A 22,350-nucleotide genomic window follows, 5' to 3' on the forward strand; every position below is an offset into this window, starting at 1 on the left:
GATACTAATTCGAGCATTAACTTTAACAGTCGTTGGTGAAATTTGGTATTAAGGTTACGTCACTGCCTGCACAGATAAAGTACTGAGTTATTTAATACCGTAGAATAGATATAACAATCGAAAAAAATCGAGACTTAAATGTAAGATGATACCACCTCTTATAGAAAGACTTTTGAGCAAGCGTCAGCGCGATGTAGAAGACGCACGGCGCCATCTATTATGAATTTTTTGAACAAATTTACGACCCTTACAACCCTTTTTTCCAGTAAAAAAGTAGCCTATGTCCTTTCTCAGGCTTTAGACTATCAGTATACAAAATTTCATTACAATCGGTTCGGTAGTTTTGGCGTTTGGCGTGAAAGCGAGACTGACAGACAGAGATACTTTCGCATTCATAATATTAGTACAGATTATGTGCACACTGCACAGCTGTTTTTGGGTATTTTGATTAATTAAGAGGATTCCACACCGCCCTTTTTTCCATACAAACCTTGTCCCCTGTTTCCTCCCTGGATAATGCTAGTAGAGTTATATTTTTTTTTCCTGAATATCTACGGCCACTAATACAATGTCCCTATGTTTTTTTTTTTTTTTCATAATTTAATTATTAAATAAGATATGAACGTTCAAAAACCCAAAAAAATGGCCAGATTTTCCACTGTGTTCAAACGTCCAGAAAACAGATTTGGCTAGATTATACAAAAAAAGCAAAACATAGGAACACAGCTCAAGCCTTTTTTTAATCTTTAATGAAAAAAGTACTTAAATCGGTTAAGTTTTGGAGAAGGAATCAGGGGACAACGAATCGTTGATTTTCTGGATTTTCTGCAGTTGTCTCTATCGCGTTCTGCGGTATAGGCTTGAGGTAAGGGAGACAGCTATAGATATTACACGTACTTTTTTTTCATTTCTCTAGCCGCTGTTGTATCCTCTTAAGGGCCGCGCTACACCGGAATGGCAGCGGCGAGGCAAGCACTTTCAGCGCTGCCATTCCGGTGTAGCGCGCTGCGCGGCCCTAAGAGGGGTACCACTTACCAGGGTTTTAAAAAGTTTTTAAATTTGACACAAATTTTGTTGACACCGCGCGCTATAAACTAAAGTCCACGCGGACGAAGTCGCGGGCAACAGCTAGTTATGAATAAAAACAATAATATATAATAAAGTAGGTATGATTAGTTCTGTTATAATAATGAAGTAAAAAAATAAAGCGCCATCTGTTTTCATATATTAGAATTAAAATGTTGATTGCTGATTGCATTGATATATTTTCTGGATGGAATATAGGCCAACACAACACACTCGAACTCCTTAGAAATGCAGTAGGAGTTCTATAAGATAAGATAGATTGATTATTATTATAGCAAGTGATAACATTATTAAACATAATATTCTAACGTATTAAAAACTATAAACAAAAACATAACAACTAATAAGTATGATTAGTTCTATGTTACAACGAAGTAAAAAAATAAAGCGCCATCTGTTGAATCGTATTAGAACTAAAATGTTCATTGCATCGCGTCGATATATTTCTGGATTTTTTATAATATTACACATAAAATATATTTAAGATTTTTGAAATATTATTTTAATACACATCCAAGACCCAGGAACATTAAAAACTTTTTGTTCCACCTGCGGGACTCGAACCCAGGACCCCCGGGATGAGCGCTGGTCACGCGCAATGCGAAGTAATTTTCATCGATATTTTCATGGAAATAAGATATTTTCCCACATCAAAATGTAGCCTATGTCCTTTCTCAGACTCTAGAATAACTGTGTACAAAATTTCATTGCAATCTATTCAGTAGTTTTGGCGTGAAAGCGAGACAGACAGGCAGACAGACAGACAGACAGACAGAGATACTTTCGCAGTATATTTCGCAGTATTTATAAGTCGCGGGCAACAGCTAGTTATGAATAAAAACAATAATATATAATAAAGTAGGTATGATTAGTTCTGTTATAATAATGAAGTAAAAAAATAAAGCGCCATCTGTTTTCATATATTAGAATTAAAATGTTGATTGCATTGATATATTTTCTGGATGGAATATAGACCAACACAACACACTCGAACTCCTTAGAAATGCAGTAGGAGTTCTATAAGATAAGATAGATTGATTATTATTATAGCAAGTGATAACATTATTAAACATAATATTCTAACGTATTAAAAACTATAAACAAAAACATAATAACTAATAAGTATGATTAGTTCTATGTTACAACGAAGTAAAAAAAGCGCCATCTGTTGAATCGTATTAGAACTAAAATGTTCATTGCATCGCGTCGATATATTTCTGGATTTTTTATAATATTATACATAAAATATATTTAAGATTTTTGAAATATTATTTTAATACACATCCAAGACCCAGGAACATTGAAAACTTTTTGTTCCGCCTGCGGGACTCGAACCCAGGACCCCCGGGATGAGCGCTGGCCACGCGCAATGCGAAGTAATTTTCATCGATATTTTCATGGAAATAAGATATTTTCCCACATCAAAATGTAGCCTATGTCCTTTCTCAGACTCTAGAATAACTGTGTACAAAATTTCATTGCAATCGGTTCAGTAGTTTTGGCGTGAAAGCGAGACAGACAGACAGACAGACAGACAGACAGACAGACAGACAGAGATACTTTCGCATTTATAATATTAGTATAGATTATGGAACTAGAGTAAAAAATACTCCCACAACTAAGTAGAAGCTTGTCTCTGGTAGAAGCACGCAATGGAAGGGAAATTTATCTGAGTATACTAGAGATCGCCCAATGGTCGAAATTCGGCCTTAAATTTAATTATAACTTTCAATGCTGTTAATATTCTATTACCAAAATATTGACTTCCTTCTTCTTCTTTTGGCTTCTCGTTTAAAGTAATGACTACTTCAGATTTAATAAAAAAAAAAAACATTTTTTATTTGAAAACAGACTTTAACCATAAATAAAAGAGTATAATTCGTGTGTATAGGCACAATAGACATAACATAGGCTTGTCATTCAAAATATCATAGTGTGCACATTGTAGTGTGTGTAATGTTTTATTTATTAAAATAAGGTATGATAAAAGAATAATTTTAAAACAATATTGGCTCGATGCACTCATTATCCATATTATAAAATATTTAAACTGTGCGAAATTTCATGCACCTACGTTTCCGCATTATTCGTCAAAAGGTGTCCAAAGTTTTTTGCTCACGTATATATAATCTAGATTACGTGAGGTGTTTTTTTTCCTCCCTACCCCCCTGGTGGGATTTCGTGAGATTTTATTCAAACCCCTCCCCCACCCCCCAATCTCACGTGAGTTTTTTTCAAAATGTAGGTTTCACGTAAACGCATTGGATTGTTTGACAGTCAGTAGATGTATAACGTCAAAGTATGAATGAAATTATTTTCTTTCGAAAGAATTAGTGAATGATCTTAATCGTATTATGATTACGCTTACGATTAAATCTTAAGCATACGTACAAAGTAAGTACTATATTTTTCTTGTAACAATGAGAAAAAAAAATACGTGAGATTTTCCGAGACCCCCCTCTCTCCAACGTAAGATTAGATGAGATTTGACTCGACCCCCTCTTAAACACCTCACGTAATTTTTTGACACCCCCTTACATTACATAGTACGATTTGAACAAATATGGTGTCAATGGCTTAGAAATAATACCGCCCGCGGGTAAAGTCGGGTTATAGTTTCTAAACTTAATTAAGCTTGTCTTACTTACTTTCGGATATGCGTTGCTTATTCTGCGAATATGTAACAACCCTAACAAAACGGTCAAAAAGTCACTTGTGATACTTTTCGACGCAGAAAACTAACTTTTTATTCAAAGGAAACCTTTTAAAATTGCCAGCAATGCGGGTACACCTAGGCAATTTCGATGGTAAATTGAGATTGGCGACTCACTCAGCAAAAGGTAGTGAGTTACAGTATTGGCACCTCTCCAGTTCACTCCCAGTTCTCCACTGAATTGTGATAGCAGAAACAAATGGTTTGGTATTACAAAGGACACTGATATTGAATTATCTGAACCATATTTTAAAGTGCACTTTTAGGTAAATATAAGAAAAGACGGGGGTAGAAAACTACTTTTAATGCCCATAACTTAGATAATAATATTAGAAACGTCCATAAATGTATGATTAGTGATTACCTACCATTTAATGCTTGACGAAAACTGAAATTAAATGAAATTAGGGAAAAGTAACCCTAATAAAAAGGGAAATTATTTTTGTTATTAAAATCATTTTGTTGACGCGGACGAAGTCGCGGGCAACAGCTAGTTATGCTATAAAATTACTGTCCACAAACAAGCTTCTTTATAAAATTATAGAAATTGAAATTAGAAAATAGAAATTACTATTTCTTGACTAAAGGTTCCAGAACAATCTCAGACACATGGTCACCGGTGACCGAAACACAATAGAAATTCTATTGTGTCTCGTTTTTCCACGATCGACGGGCTAATTTCATTAAAATAATAGAATCGGTGTACTGGTATTACCTTTATTGGTTGTGGTAACGAGTAACGAGATATGACCCAACTCTATGCATACTAGATCACTCGGTTATCCCATACGGCAATTACGTATGATATGTGATTTCGTAACGGTCAGGCTATGAACATTGGACAATTCACAATATTTTTTGCAAATAGCCTCGCTATTTGAAGACGTGAGTGGATGAACCATAAAGTTAATATACCTAGCGGAATAGAAAAACAAAGGCCTGAGCAAGAGAGATGGCACTATCAGTAACACTGCGTGGTAAAAAGGGACGTGTGATACATGACACCAGCACTCTTTTTTTGACGTCCAGTCGGCACGTGCCGCACGTTGACAATTTAATCTCATAGAAATCATGTTCAATCATGCTTGTGTAAGTGTATACGTACACATATTTTTACACACAGATGAAACCAATTTCGGTTTCGTTTGACAGCTCGAGATAGTTGCTCTATTCCGCTATGTATATTAACTTTATGGGATGAACACGATAAGGGCCTTTCCACACGACGTATTTTTTGCGCACTGACGACCCACGTTTCTGACGTGTGGAAGGGCCCTTACTAACAGTAAAAAAAAATTCCGATGTAAATGGAGGCTTTAGGGAAGGAAAAATGATTTGAAATTAAAAACCTGTGCATTATATGAGTAGCAAGATATTAGCCAGGTGATGAAGTAGATAAATTACAAGGTTTGTTCAAATTGTAAAGAAAAAATTAGTAAATGTCCGTATGTTCCAAAATGTTAGTTATTGTGTTCTTTAAGTTCTTGCACTCTTCTGTTATTATTAAATCTCGCTCTTGCAAATAATAACTCTTCAGTTATTATTAAATCTTGCCGTTTTAATGCGATTTTATGATGGTTTATAACAGTCATAATCAGAAATATTTCATGATTAGTTAAATTGATGTGGAGCTTACAAAAAACGTCATTGAGCTTATGTCAATATTTTTTTATATAAGTAATTAAAATAAAGTGATTATTTAATTTTATCATAATCCTAACAAAGTAATTGTAAGAAGTGTCGATGGCTTTGTAATGAATTGACGAACAAAACTGTCCTGAATAATAATAAGGACCAACGAAGTTATTCCATGTTCAACGCCTGGATTTTTAACCCCCTGCTTTACATAATTTTACGGACGACGCGACGGTTGAAAAAAAGATTTAAAATATTGCATGGATAACCTGACGAATATTTAAAAACCCCTAATTCAAATTGCATAATTCGCGGTTTTAATATAATATTATACTTACTACTAATGTGCTGTTTAATATTTTAACTTCAAATGATGCACAAATACTATTTAAACATAAATCGGTAGAGAGCTATTTAAAATGTAATTTTGAAACTATTAATCCTAGTTCCAAGAAATAATTATTGCGTATAAAATGTTTGGGTATATAAAATATACAAAATATTCACTAAAAGTCTCACCTAAATAACATTATTAAACCTATTAAACCTAAAAAACGACGAAAAACTTCGAGAAAAGGTAGGAAGTGCCTCGTCCTCCCAGATAAGTTATATCACATTTCAGTTTTTAGCAGTTTGGGATAGAGTTCATCTAATTTTGACTAACAAAAAGCTGCTACTTTCAACGCACGATTGTATATTTTATATTTGAGACACAAAAGGCCATTAATTCAACCGTCTGTTCGTACAGTCACTTTCTCGTCAGCTGCCTCCGCTTAATTAAACCTGAAATACCAACTGAAGACCAGAGTGGATGAAGTGGGTAAATAACAATTTGAAAATTTACATTTTTATTTTATTTTTTACTGACCGAGAAAATTATTTTGAAATCAGGAAAATGTTGTAGATTGTATGATTGAAGTATAAGTAGGTTCAAATTTAAATTCAAGTTCTTTATTAAGCATACAATAATTACAATAGTATAAAAAATTTACAGTGTGTAATGCGTCGAGTTAGCGACCGGTCGTGCTCCGCGTTACACACGCAGCAAAAGTAATATTTTTGCGAATCGCGCGGCACATTTCCGCTGCACGTGACCATGGCGCTCGTGGCCAACGAGTTGCTGGCGTTTATCCAGCACGCCATCGACACTATGGACGAGGTCAGCATCATGCAGATCTGCAAGTCCTCCTTCTCCAGTGAGGAGATTTGCAAGGGCAAGCAGCTGCTATACGAGACGCTCGGACAGAGCGCAAATATGCCGTCGCGACGAAGAGACGGAACGGAAAGGAGCGTGCAGGACATCATCTCCCTGCTGAAGCAGACGGATCCTGATGAGGTGCCGGCTTTTGTGGCAAAGGAGCTCCACAAGCTGCCACCCGTCACATTGGACCACGTCGACGTCGTCAGCCTACTGAAGGACATCAGGTTCCTGAAGGAGGAGCTGGCCGGAGTTCGAGGTAGATTGCAGGCATCAGAGTCTACGATCAGTGACTTACGTATTGAATTATCGCAATTAAAAAGTGGTAATTCAATATGTAGGTCACCTGATGCTGATGCCGCATTCGTCACTACTCGTCGTGGCGCGCAAGCGAGCACGTTTAGCCCGTCAGCATTATCATCGGACGGGTCAACGAACACCGCCGCTGCCGCCCCCGCCCCCGCTCCCCTCCCGGTTGCGCCGACCCCGAGTCCTCAGGCGACTCAGAAAAACTTTGCGACTGTTGCTGGTCGCCCCGCACCTCCCCCGCGGGCGAAAACTAATGGGGCGAATGAGAGCCGCAAGGCTCCGAAGAGTCGCGAGACTGAGAGCCGCAAGGCTACGAAGAGCCGCAAGGTGGAATCTTCTCGGCTTGGCAAGGACGAAGGCAGGAGGTGCGATGAGGAGGGCTTCATACTGGTGGAGAGGAGGAAGAAGCCCGCCGCCCGCAACCATCGCGGCACCGCACCATATGTACCTGAGCTGCGTCTGCGGAGCGAGGTCCCCGCGACGCCCCTGTACATATCCCGCCTGCACTGGTCCATGGAGGTCCAGGATGTCGTGGACTACATCCAGAAGAAGACGACACTGCGCCTGAGGGTCGAGCGTCTGCAGTCTCGCCACAAGGTTAACTTTAGCTCCTTTGTGGTGAGAGTACCGACGAATCTTCTGTCGACTTTCGAGGCGCCGGAGTTCTGGCCGATGGATGTAGTCTATCGGAGGTTCCGGGGGAGACTCCGGAACGAAGCGAGTCACGTCGCCGGCAAAATGTGACAGTGTTAGTTATTAAGTATATATAAAATATGTATGTTAGTTTTAAGGTATTTATTATATAATTATATGTATGTTGATTTAAGGTATTTGTTATATGGGCCTCTGATGCCTGAATTAAATGATTAAATGATTTGATTTGATAAAAGCTAGGTAGCGTACATCACGTCGTCTAATCCCATGCTAAGTAAAAACTTGTGCTATGGCAATCAGACAACAGATGCACGCCGAACAATTTTATCCTAATGTATATTATTTACACATTCACACACACAATCACACTACACTTTATCACGTAAAGTCTCTTTCGGCGACGTGATGCGCGCTTCGTTCGGGAGCCTCCCCCGGAACCTCCGGTAAACTACACCGGCGGGCCAGAACTCCTCCACCTCGAAGATGGATAAAACTTGAGTCGGCACTCTCACCACAAAGGAACTGAAATTCACTTTGTGGCGAGAGTGCAGACGCACCACCCTCAAGGTGTAGGTGCTCTTCTCGCGGATGTAGTTTACGACGTCTTCGACCGTCATGGACCAGTGCAGGCGCGACACGTAGAGCGGCGTCGCGGGCACCTCGCTCCGCAGGCGCAGCTCGGGCACATAAGGTGCGGTGCCGCGGTGGTTGCGGACGGTGGGCTTCCTCTTCTTCCTCCTCTCCACCAGAACGAAGCCCTCCTCATCGCACCTCCTGCTCTCGTCCCTGTCGAGTCGAAGATTTTCAGCCTTGCGGCCCTCCTTTGCACCCCTCGCTTTTGCCCGCGGGGGCGGTGCGGGGCAAGCAGCGACGCTCGCATAATTTTTTTTCGATTGAGTCGATGGCCTCAATTTCGTGTCGACGTCACGCGGTGACGCGGACGGCGAGCTGACGGCGACTTCTGTTGCTGACCCACTCGATTTCGCTGACGTGCAAAACGGCGTGTCACGCTGAGCTCCGCGACGCATATTTATCGAGTCGATCGGATGCTCGGGTGACCTACATAATGAATTATTACTTTTTAATTGTAATAATTCACTACGTAACTCACTGATGGTGGATTCTAAGTCATCCAATCTACCTAGGTTACAAGGTTTGTTAAAAAAATAAGGGGAAAAAATGAGTTAATTTGTTATAAAATGTTAGATAATAGTTACCTCAATGATATTCTATGTTACTAACGTAACAGTTACCTACTTCATTCGCTCATCTATACCTATATTAATACGTGATCCAAAAACTTTGTATCCCTTTTGACGAAAAATGGGGAAACGTGGGTGAATGAAATTTTGCACTGTTTATATGGTGAAGGAGTTCATCGAGCTAATATTATTTTGAAATTATGCTTTTATCATACATTTTTTTAACAAATAAAACATTACACATACTACAACACGCACACTAGGAAAAATGACAGATTTTTGAGTGACAAGCCTATACATACGAATTATACTCTTTTATTTATGGTTGAAGTTGACAACAAGGTGACAAATTGAAAATGGACTATAGTTTTTTTTTATTGAATCTGAGATACTATTAGACAATGCTTACACGGCCAGTCTGAGATCAGCTGAGAGATCAACAAGAGTTTTAAAAAAAAGTCAATATTTTTTACAAAATATAGGTAGTAGGTAGTCCTAATATCGTTGGAACTAAGGTCGAATTTCGACCATTGGGCGATCTCTAGTATCTTTAACTACGGGCGTTATGGGATCGATACAACTCATTTATTTAACGTAACGCCTGAATCATGTACTAATCCATCTATGTGAATCCATGAATAATATCGCACCTCAATCCAAAATTTCGATAAATTGAGTTGAGTATACAGAACGATTTAAAAAAGCGCGAATTCAGCACGTATGGTCATTAATGTAATGGCGTATTTAGTGTTGCGGGACGAGTCGTTGGAGTGAGACTCTGCGCACCTAATGGAGAAGTGGCTCAAGTCTCTATCTGTCACTGTAGTACAAAACTGGCGGTAAGTCCACTTAAGTCTATTTCATTCGTGAAGTGACCGAATATGGTTTTAAGTCTCTTTACAATTGTAAATAGCAAAATTTTTGTGACCTTAAGCAAAAATCGTTAGTTTATTACTGAAAACATTATATTAATTTTTAACTTTTTATACTTTGAGTCTGTATTTGAATTATGAATTTATATATTTTTTAGATTTTATTGTTCCTAAGTCCATTTCTGAATAAATATTGTCTAAATCATGATGTTGCACTTAGGTTTAGGTCAGTTTAGTATTATGATTTTTTAATAAAACGATGAACTTTTTTTTCAGATTTTTTCAAGTAACATAATGAAGAGAAGAGTTGACCATATTTTTGACATGTTGAACGCGCAAGAAGAAGAGATCACTGAAAGAAATTTGTCCGATAGCTGTTCATCTTTTATTGAAAACACCTCAGAAAGAGGCTTGAATATACGTATACAACATAACAGTCTTCCACAAAACACACAGACGACTGACATGCAAGTAGATACCTGTCAAATTGAGGAAGAAGCAAATATGGAAAGAACTGAAAGTAGATCACCAACATCTTCTACAATAGCGGAAGCTACAACCATATCGAGATCGTCTAGTTCGTCATCGTCCAGTTCTTCCTCGTCAAGTTCAAATCAGTCAAGTTCAACCAAATCAACTTCACGATTAACAATCGTCCAAACTATCAGGTATCAGTTATCACCAATTAATTCTAACGAAAGTGCTGCAGACTTAAGTGACTCGGACCCAACATACGCAAATAATAGACGTAGAGGTGGGTGAGGTATTCGCGATCAAGCTCCTCATTACCCTCGCCTCCTAGAAATTCTTCAAGATCTGACGACATTCCTCGCCTATCTAGAAAACGTAAAAGGGACCCTGATGATTTGACTAACAGTCTGCAATGCTATGCCCGAGTCCATCCTATTTTTACTATTGCTCTAAAATTAATTGCTTAGACTTCACGATAACTGAACTGAATACAAAACAAGACAAATAAGCTTCTTATGGACAAGTAAACTGTTACTTCTGGGACGAGACACAAGGAATGAGGGGGCCTAATGAAATAGGATCCTGTATCTATGACTACTTAAAGGAGTCAAGTAAAAGTTGAGTCAAAAGCACCCCGATAAGAAGTTGCACGTCACTTTTTACTCCGATAATTGTGCCGGTTAAAATAAAAACAAAGTAATCGCTAGCTTATATTCATTTGCTGTAGCCTCATTGCATAACATTGAGAGCATAACCCACAAATACTTAATAGAAGGGCATACTCAAAATGAAGCGGATAACGTACACAGCTTCATAGAAAAGGAGATTATAACGAGATTGAATTGGAGCAGTTATATTCACAGGGACTGGGCTTAAAAGAAAACAAAATAAGGACTTAAAAGAATTGGTAAAAAAAATATGATTCCAAGTTATTACAAAACTTTTTATGACAGTCTGTAATAAGTACAAAACTATGAAACACTACTATATTATAATATTATACAAATATTTTGTTAAGGCATTAATTAAGAATTTTATATCAACAGATAATAAATAACCCTGATTTGAGTTTATATTTTATTTCGCATACCATAATATATATTTTAGTATATATTATACCTATCACCTAAGTGAATATACATAAGTAAAGTTAGTATTTTACCGCAAAAATAGATAAATTTAAGAATTAAAGTGACTTTTTTATAAATAAACCATTCAATCAAATATATTGTTAAGAAATAAAGAGACATATTTGTGTTTAAGTCAAACGTTCAAAAATATTTTTAGAACTAAAGTGACTCCTTAATTGAAGTTTTTTTTTCAGAGCCAATTTACTAATTTTTTTTTTTATTTATACAAAAATTTTAATGCGTTCGTGTAGTGGATAGACCAAATAATCAATACCACTTTGAATTTAGAGAATAGCTCAATATTTCATTAAGTTATAGTGTGAATACCAGAAAACTGACGAGTAACGAAACACGTTTTGGTCATTTGCCAAAAAACATGAATTTTGAATTGAGCCAGTTTACGACTGGAGGTGCGATATATTGTTTGTCAACTTTATTGCACCAGAATTCGCTATTTACACTAGGATAGTATATTTATCAGGAATCAGGATAAAACTATCTTAATATAAAATATTATGTTCTTGCCCGAGACTTGCGAAAAGCTACCTTTATAATACCGTCTTGTACTTTCTAAAATAGTAGACTACACGGAAGAAAAATAGAATGATTTTTTTAAATTTCAAATACAAGTTTCTAAAAATTTAGTATTCATTCACTTGCACAGTTAATAAAATACCAAATTTTTATATTTTTAGTTGGACTTTATTTCAAATTCCTACTCGTAATGAGATGAACTAAAAAACTGATTTCACATCTTACTTGGGAGCTAATTGCTTTAAAACTCTGGAAAACTTTTAGTACGAAATTTTTGAACCACTCAAATTTCGTTTCGGACAAATTTCGTTTACTTGAGAATATTTAATTTTCCTTTGGGGTTTCATTTTATTTGATTTTAAACTTAATAAACTGGGTTCTGTCTGCCTTCACCAATTTTCCTTTCAATTTCAAATTGTTAGCGACTTTCTAAAAGCGAGAGCCGACATATTGAAAAGGAACGTCGCGTCGCTTTTCATTTTTGTTGCACTATTAGTATGCAGACGGATTGAGCTATATAAATTCACACGGTGAGATTGGATTTTTAACAGAGTAAACTCAATTTATAGTTGTTTTTGTTTAACTGCACTTTTTGTTTTTTAGGGTTCCGTATCGTATATAAAAGGCAGCAATTATAATATACAACTAGTGTAGCGATTCTTGAGAGTAGCCTGGAGAGTAGAGGCAGACAGGCAGATAGACGCACAGACATCGAAGTCTCAGTAATATGGTCCCGTTTTACTCTTAGCAAATAATTTATAATGGGAATAGGGAGGCACTTACAATATTCACAATTATCTATATTTATAAAATTATTATTTTCGGTTTCAAAATAAACGGAATATTCAGTAAGAGAAATTTGTACAAAATAGTTAATATTTCAGTTGTTAAACAAAAATGAAAATTCCCTGAAAATTAATTAAAATAACATGAAATTTTGTCAATTTTGATACCGATATTTACTATAATTATATGTGTATATAATGACCAGTAGTTCCTGAGATTAGCGCGTTCAAATAAGCCCTTTCAAATAATTCCCCCCCGTTCTTTCCACACTTTCCTCTATTTCTTCGCTCTTCCCATTAGTATTAGCGTGATAAAATATAGCCTATAGCCTTCCTCGATAAATCTAACACTGAAAGATTTTTTCAAATCGTTCCTGAGATTAGCGCGTTCAAACGAACAAACAAACTAACAAACTCTTCCGCTTTATAAAATTAGTATAGACTGTATCTATGTATGAAATTATAGAAAGCGTATTTGAACAACGCGTAGCGGTCAACGCTGATAATAATGATTCATACATTTCGGCGTCGTCGCTAACGGTCTGCGTGCGGTCTGCGCGACAATAAAATCTGCGAACCAAGCTCCTAAAGTTTCTGAAACTTTCTCGCAGACTTTCTGAAAAAGCTAAGCATCGGCGCTGATGGCGCGAGGCAAATGAAATTCTAGGAAGCATTTTTGAATAACACGTAGTGGTCAACGCAGATAATTTATTCTAATTAGACAGTGAACCTAACAGTAAAATCACCTATAGAAACTCCGATAAAGTTTCTAAAACTTTTTCCCAGACTTTTTGAAAGAGCCGACGTGCTGGGCGATGGTGTCGCCGGACTGGTCACGCTGCGCGGACGAGCTGCAGCAGGCAGTGCGAGACATCTCCGAGCGGTCGCACCACATCACCTACTTCAACAGAAACGCCGAGTTGTGCTGGTAAATTTCTGAACACTGAGAGTTTCTGAAACTTTATAAAACAGCCGACCTGCTGGGCGATGGTGTCACCGGACTGGTCACGGTGCGCGGACGAGCTGCAGCAGGCAGTGCGAGACATCTCTGAGCGATCACACCAATGATGAAAAACTCAAAGCAGATATGTTAATACCGCGCGCGTTGTGAAGATCAAATACGGCTTAATTGGGCCGTCTGTTATTTAGTCTGCAGTCACGAACGTGCCACGTCTTGTCTTACCTAAATAAATTGAAAATGACGTCGTGCGTGTTTCGAAAATGTACCAATTATGACTCGAAAGTAAACAAAACACATGGAATCTCTTACCACATGTTTTGATTGCAATAAATACCTCGATTATTTACATTTTTTCGAACAATCTGGAAAAAATCGAATTTTCGTCACAGCTCAGGCGAAGAAAGAGACAGTTCTATTTTTAAACATACGATTCAATTTTTGCAATTTTGAATTTGAAAATTATTCGGAAGAGATTTAAGCCGGAAAATGGTATGGACGTAACATATCTGTATAAGTAGAATATCATTGGGTCACACCATATCACCTACTTCAATAGAAACGCCGAGCTGTGCTGGTAAGTTTCTGAACACTGTGAGTTTCTGAAACAGCCGACCTGCTGGGCGATGGTGTCGCCGGACTGGTCACGCTGCGCGGACGAGCTGCAGCAGGCGGTGCGAGACATCTCCGAGCGGTCACACCACATCACCTACACTTCAATAGAAACATTTTTAACTTTCGCGTTGCCTTATAATTAAACTTTTTAATCGGGACTTAACGCGACTTATTTAAGTAGTCGAGAAAAAGTATGTACTCGTAGTAGCATTACTACTTAAATAAGTCGCGTTAAGTCCCGATTAAAAAGTTTAATTTCAATAGAAACGCCGAGCTGTGCTGGTATGTTCCTGAATAATGACAGTTTCAGAAACTTTCGCTAACTTTCCAAAAGAGCCGATACTGGGCGGTGAAGTCAGATAAGTAAATACTACAAAATTAAACCAGTTCGGGTTTAATTTTGTAGTATTTAAATTGGTGGTATGTTCTGTTACCTGTACATTTTTCAATGTACAATGTAGAAACTTTCGTTTCTAAAACAATTTAAGAGGTTCTGAAGATATTTTTAGAAATTAGAACTTAGTCCTTTAGTAGGTTTTATTTTAAATTCATTGTTTATGCCGCCTCGTAGGTTAGAAATACGAACGACAACTCCACTGAACCCCCCATATTATGATACTAGCTGTTGCCCGCGACTTCATCCGCGTTAACATAGTATAATAACAAAGATGGATAGTTTTCTCCTTTTTGTTTTTGTGGTTCCTTATACAAAGGGTAAAAACGGACCCTATTTAAGCAAACGTCAAACGCAAACGTCAATAAACTTTCATGTTTCTAACTCAAGAAATGACGGACTTTCATTGAAACTTTCTACCCCAATTTCATCCCTTGGGGATAGAATTACCAGAAACACTTAAATACGTATCCATTCATTTTTAATCAATAGCATAAAAATAAAGTTTCATGTTTCTAACTCAAGAAATGACGGACTTACATTCAAACTTTCAACTCCAATTTCACCCCCTTGGGGGTAGAATTTCTTAAAACGCTTAAATACCTATCCATTCATTTTTAATCAGCAGTCCAAAAATAAACTTTCATGTTTCTAACTTAAGAAATGACGGACTTTCATTTAAACTTTCAACCTCTATTTCACCCCCTTGGGGGTAGAATTTTCAGAAACGCTTAAACACGTATCCAATCATTTTTAATCAATAACCCAAACATAAAATTTCATGTTTCTAACTCAAGAAATAACGGAGTTTCATTCAAACTTTCAACCCCGATTTCACCCCCTTGGGGGTAGAATTTCCAAAAACGCTTAAATACGTATCCATTCATTTTTAATCAATAACCCAAAAATAAAGTTTCATGTTTCTAACTCAAGAAATGACGGACTTTCATTAAAACTTTCAACCCTTACTTCACCCCCTTCGGGGTAAAATTTTCAAAATTCCTTCCTTAGTGGGTGTCTACTTAATAAAATAACCCTACTCACCAAATTTCGTGGCTGTAACTTTTACAGTTTTTGCTCAGCGATGATGAATCAGTCAGTCAGTCAGGACATGTAATTTTATAAGTATAGATTATGGATGGCCTAGCTCTATTCAAGAAACAGGTGTCTGGTATTAGATTTCTACACGCAAGGCTCGACTGTAGACAAACTGCTTCCACGTGCAAGAAAACGGACGCAGAGTTATGTCTTTCTATGCATCGTATCACCTCTTCAACCAAAGCTCAGTATAGTGCTATTACGAGTATTATAATATTAGGTGCGATCAACTTTCTACAATATCACTAGATTATACGTATATCATGCGGGAACCGTACATTTTTAGGGTAAAAACTACTTATGTTCCATACGATATTTCGTTTAAATCGGTTTAGCTGCTTTGGAGAAGATTGATTATGGTTAATTGATACGTAATATTCAATATTGGTCAAACAAAATATGTAACAGATAAAGTACAGCACAAAACTCGAGTAAATTATGTAAATGTCGGAAACAAACTAGACCAAGAGCGGTGTCCACATGTCTCGATCGTTATAACTCGCGAAGTTTGGAGCGAGTTTGGTTTTAATGCGAGCATAATTTATGGCATCGTGTCGCCCCCAGCATCAAACTACAACTTGTAAATGTGTTAGAACTTTGTTAAACTTTGTTAACTACTAAAATTGAACTGGTCGATCACTTTATAACGTAAGGGTTTTAGTAAGCGTTATTAAAAACTATGCAGTATACGACTTTTAAACCTTTAAGGGAAAAGGAGTTTAAAATGACTCGCAAGTCTTCGAACGTCTATGGGCGTAGGCGTAGGTCGCTTTCCAGCAGGCGATCCGCCCTCTTTTTTACTCCTTACTTTCTTAAAAATCATTTAGAAGTCACCTAAATGTTGTTAAATAATTATTAAAGTGAAACATAGGTCAAATTCCTCGGCTATCTATATAAATAAAACCGGCCAAGTGCGAGTTGGACTCGCCCATGAAGGGTTCCGCAGCAGTAGTAAGGTTTATTTTTATGAAATTAAAAGGTTTTTGAAATATTTTTATATTTCGGTTGATTTTGTGAAAGTTAATTTAAGGTTTACCATTTATGACGTACTACTTGCTAGATTTCGTTCAAGCTAATTTTCGTTGGTAGTTTTTATGGTAATGTACATCATATATTTTTTTAGACTTATCACACCCCTACTTTAGAAGTTAGAGGCGGGGGGGCACATTTTACCACTTTGGAAGAGTCTCTCTCGCAAACTATTTAGGTATACCCCACACGCATAAGTTAGATGAAAAAACAAGTTTAAGGCTTAACATTTATGACGTATAAAAAAACTACTTGCTAGATCTCGTTCAAACCAATTGTCGTTGGTAGTTTTTATAGTAATGTACATCACATATTTTTTTAGATTTATTATGAACCCTACTTTAGAAGTTAAAGGGGGGGGGGGACACATTTTACCACATTAGAGGAGTCTCTCTCGCAAACTAGGTTTAGATTAAAATAAACTATAGGTTAGATGAAAAAATGTTTTTTAGGGTTCCGTACCTCAAAAGGAAAAAACGGAACCCTTATAGGATCACTTTGTTGTCCGTCTGTCCGTCTGTCAAGACCCTTTTTCTCAGGAACGCGTGGAGGTATGAAGCTGAAATTTATATCAATTACTCAGGTCTACTGTCCCTTGAAGCTGTGAAAAAATCAAACTTCTAAGCCAACGCAATCAAAAGATACAGCCGTTTATGCCGCAAATTTTCGACACTTGCAAGGGAATCAAAACCTACAGGGTGCTTCCCGTGAACTCAGAATCTTGAAATTTGGTACGAAGCAACGTCTTATAGCATAGATAAAGGAAAAATTACGAAAACCATAAATTTTTAGTTACATCACATAATATATTTTTTTTTAATAATTTTAAACTTACTACCCATTTCCTCATAAACGCGTAGAGGTATTAAATTGAAATTCATACCAAATACTCAGGTCTATAATACCTTTAAGCTGTCGGAACCCTCGGTGCGCGAGTCCGACTCGCACTTGGCCGGTTTTTTTTCAGTAGTACCTATCCAGGGGACCCCTAAAATTTTTACAAATTTTTCCATTTTTGTATCAAAATCTTAATGCGGTTCACAGACTACAGTCTACATCTACTTAGGTACCAAGTTTCAATAGTATATTTAAATAGCTCTTATAGTTTCGGAGAAAAGTGGCTGTAATATACGGACGGACAGACAGACAGACAGACATGACAAATCTATAAGGGTTCCGTTTTTTGCCATTTGGCTACGCCCCTTGGTAATCCCTTGGTCACGAAATCACGCATAAACGGCTGGACCGATTTTGCTGAAATTTGGTATAAAGATACTTTGAGTCCCGTAAAAGAACATAATATTATCCCGGAAAAATGTACGGTTACTGCACAATATACTCTTATAATTTGCGCGTAAACTATTCAATCGATTTTGATGAATTTTGGTATGGATATACTTTGAGTCTCGGGAAAGGACAAGGGATACTTTTGTCCCGGAAAGGCTCCCGCGCAATAAACTTTTATGATGTTCGCCCAAACTATTTAATCTATTTCGATCAAATTTGGCATGGGGATACTTTGAATCTCAGGACAAGGAATGCTTTTTGTCCTGGAAAATATAATACTTCCCGCACTTTTATGATTTGCGCGTAAACTATTCAATCGATGACAACCAGGGCCGAGCCGGGCATTTGCCCAGAGCGGCAAAAATGGGGGGCGGCGAAATTGACTTATTCCTATCTTCCAACCTAGCCATCCACCACTTAAGTTTGAGAATTTTACCAGGTAACCTACCTTAAGTTTGCTAGTGGAAATATTTGAGTATTTTACTTAAATGCTCCTCCCAATTTCCCCCAACAAATATGTTTCCTGTATATGTAAAGGGCAGCGAAAATGATCTTTGCCTGGAGCGGCTAAATGGCTAGATCGGGCCTGATGACAACTATAAACTAAAGTCCACGCGGACGAAGTCGCGGGCAACAGCTAGTTTTAAATAATAAATGCTATTGTTACTTATACTAATTGATAAAAATACAAAAAGAAAACACACTATATTGTTCTTATACACTGTACTGAGCATATAATTCAAAATACAAATAGAATTTTCCATCTCCGACTTGATATCTCGATTTTATAATCAAGGCAAACACACTAGGAAACTCTAGATTGGAAATTAGATTAGCGTTGCCTAAGCAGGGTTTATAATATTATTGATTATCTACGAATAATAAAAACTAAGGAATCGTAACCCCCATACTATTACCGTTTTAAATTTGGTTCCTTTTGATCTGTCATGTAACGTCAGCCTAGTACCGCTCAAGGTCACCTAAATATTGCTAATGTATTGAAATGTGTACCTGGTACACTTTTTTGACAAGTATTGTGGAGCATGTTTTTTGACGGAGTTACTTTTCCTTAGTTTTTGTTATTCGTAGTTGATTATAGTAATTAAAAATGTGTATTCTAATGAACAACAACTGTTTACCATTTACCACTGTCTTTTTATCGGGATCTTAAAACATGTGTACGTTTAAAACAAAAAAAATAAGATTAAATTATTCTATTTAGCTACAATCTACATAAGTCTTTCCCAAAGTGGTTATAACGCCCCCCAGTGGGCGCTGAAGGTCTAAAGATGTGGGACCCAGAAAAAAATGGGGGCGTTATGTAAAGGCTTGGGAGTTGGGGCTAATGTATTTCATCGGGATAAATTGAAACAAAGGGGGCGCTAAAACATAATATTTTGCTCTCAAAGTGGGCAGTAGACAAAATGTAATGTCAAGATTAGAAGCGTCCGTTGAAGACTGACGAGTAAAAGCCAGTAGGTATCTTTAATTTTTGGCGCCTTGTCTCTTATATTTACGTCAAAAGCCCTTAAATAAGATTTCATGTAAAAGAAGGAGCGATCCCTTAATGTGAAAGTATTACACAAAATACATATTTAATTGAATTGAGTAACTTTGGTATTGTAAAATCCTAATTTTGCTAAATAATACTTTTGATTTTATAAGAAATAACAAGTAATAAGCAACACATTAAGATAATAATGATATAAAATTTGTCTAAAAAATATAATGATACGTCGAAAAGAGATCTGGGTGCACGCTAGTGCCCCCGCCAAGGCGAGCCAAGCGAAGCTCAAGGGCACTACCTACCTTTTTAACCGACTTCTCTCAAAACGTTTCGTCGTATTTTTGAACCCTCATAACTTTGGTTTGGATAATGCCAGATAGTTCAAATTTTTAGGATATAATGACATGATACCTGGCCATTTACCCGAAACTTTTTCGTTTTCGCTTCGTTATAGAATCGTCCGCGCCGGTCAAAATGTATGGAATTGACATAAGACGAGTCGAACGTCAACATCATACTAGCGAACGCTTATGTCAATTCCATACATTTTTATCGGCGATTCTATAACGAAGCGAAAACGAAAAGATTTTGGCACATCCCCCTGTTATCACATTACAATTATGTACTTGCCGTAATCGTAACAGCTATAGTACATGAGCTCAGGAACTAATTATGTATGTAGTTTGTATAAGTTTATTGTATAGGAAATTCAAAGGCATACAACAAATACCTAACACAAAGGCCCCAGCTGCATACAAGCTGGTGCGATGCCATTGTTGATTGATCGTGGGATCAATCATATGGTTAAAAAACCATTACGGCTCTCACTCTCATTGGGGAATTGTTAAAGACATTTATTTACATTACCGATGATTCAGAACCCCGTTTGGATAAATAAAAGTATACTTATTTGGGACTACAGAATTAAAAACTCTTTCGAAGCATAAAAATATTATCTCTAAGCGACCCGACTAAACAAACTTTATTTAATTTTTAGTACTTAATCGTTTAGAATAATATAATATATTTTTGATGAATGTTTTTTCGATCCTCGATATTGAAGTAGCTTTGTTTTATTTTTTATCTCATCATTAACCTTTGAAGGCAAACAAGGATGTTTACATTTTACCCCGAAAGCTGAGATGAAAAACTTTTTTGTTTAGATAAAAGTTAAAACATGTATTTTGCAGACAGTAAATATTTTGCTTTATCAACATTATAACAAACAACTTACACAACATTTACAGGATTTTGAATTTTGTTATTCTTTGTTTGGCAGGCTGTATAATTTGGCTGAAATTTTTGTATGTAATAAGGCCATGACACATTGAATGTTCCGATTTTAATCTACACTTATTTAACTTAAATATAAAATCATGACATCTAAATTAAAAAAATCATAGTATCGACGAAGATTATAAACAAAACATTTTTTTTCTAGCGTTAGTTAACTTTTTTTTTTCTTTCTAGCGCTCGTGACGCGTTTATAATGTGCGTCGCACACGCTGGCCGATCGTGTTCGGCGGGCGCAGGCAACTTGTTGCGCAAGATGGCGTGGGTGCTCGCGCAAGATGTTGCCGCTTGCTCGCAACAACCGCGCGCTTATTGCTCAGCGCCGCACACACACATCGCAGCGCCATTGCTGACTGCACTTTCTGGCGTACTACTGTATCCCAATAGGATATAAACTAGTGGTTGTCACAGTGACTAATCGTGAAGTGTGAACACACGAAACACGAAACCTATAAGCAGGCTATAAGTGTAGTGTAAATAATGTATTACCCGTTCGCGCTAAGTTTGCCGCTGCCAACTACAGTTTTCTCACTCACTCGGTTCTGTGAGTGAATGTGAGTGAGTGAGAGAACGGTAGTTGACAGCGGCAAACGGGTAGTAACGATTTTTTTTATCCGTCTGGTAGATGATACTTTGAGTAGTGAATAAATAAAAGTGTCTACAATATAGATAAAGTTAATTGATGTCATAAATTCTAGTCAATAGTCGTATTTTTATCATTGTACAACGAATGTTATTCTGTTTTGCCCGTTTTATATCTACAAATCCTATTAATTATGATTATCTTTGTAGTTTATGTAAATATCCAGAATTGAATTATAAGTGTGTGATAAGAATTTTATGTAGAAATTACCTAGACATCACAGCGCAATTACTGTAATATTTATTTTACTAGCGTGTGTTGATCAATTGATGAGGTCCTGGGAAAGAATCTATACAGTGTGTAACAAAAATAAGTGATGATACTTTAGGGTGTGTACGTGTTCCTTGTAGAGTGTTCCTTGTGAAAGTAGCAGCGCTGAAAGACGATTTTTTTTTCACTTTTGTATGGGTAAGGACCCGAGCGTCACGAGTTTCCCCATACAAAAGTAAAAAAAAATTTTGGTCTTTCAACGCACACGTACACACCCTAAAGTATTATCACTTATTTTTGTTACACCCTGTATATTATATAAAAATAAAAACAGGCGAGTAAAGTTACTACTATAATGATAAGTACCTGGATGACCGAGCTTTGCTCGGTATAGCAAACACTCATTGAATTCGTGTTACTTAATAACGCCATCTGCTGGTCGTTAAAACAATTAGTTGCTCACAAAATGGTATTATTATTCGCCAATAGATGTCAGGAAGAGTCATATTTTTCAGTTTATCGATTATCGATAAAACACGAATAAAAAGACATTTTCTGAAAATGATTCCTAGCTAGATCGATTTATCGCCCCAGAAACCCCCTATATACTAAATTTCATGAAAATTGTTAGATAAAGATGAGAGAGAGCTCGTTTTAAGATATAAGATATAATTAACTACTTGGTGTACTGTCACAGTTATAATTTCAAATTTTGTGATATAATAAT

The 22,350-nt window shown here is 36.8% G+C and overlaps 1 protein-coding gene across 1 annotated transcript in view; it reads left to right on the top strand.

Annotated features, from left to right (window-relative positions):
- Window positions 1-21,671, top strand: part of LOC121733586 — a 44,802-nt gene extending 23,131 nt beyond the window's left edge. The window contains exons 4-5 of the mRNA XM_042123882.1: window positions 13,376-13,517; window positions 20,948-21,671. Coding sequence (XP_041979816.1) covers window positions 13,376-13,517; window positions 20,948-21,164 — 359 coding nt within the window. The 3' untranslated portion in view covers window positions 21,165-21,671. The remainder of the gene's footprint in view (window positions 1-13,375; window positions 13,518-20,947) is intronic.
- Window positions 21,672-22,350: the final 679 nt, after the last annotated feature.

This window comes from Aricia agestis, chromosome 14 (assembly GCF_905147365.1).
Source record: "Aricia agestis chromosome 14, ilAriAges1.1, whole genome shotgun sequence".
Taxonomy (NCBI): domain Eukaryota; kingdom Metazoa; phylum Arthropoda; class Insecta; order Lepidoptera; family Lycaenidae; genus Aricia; species Aricia agestis.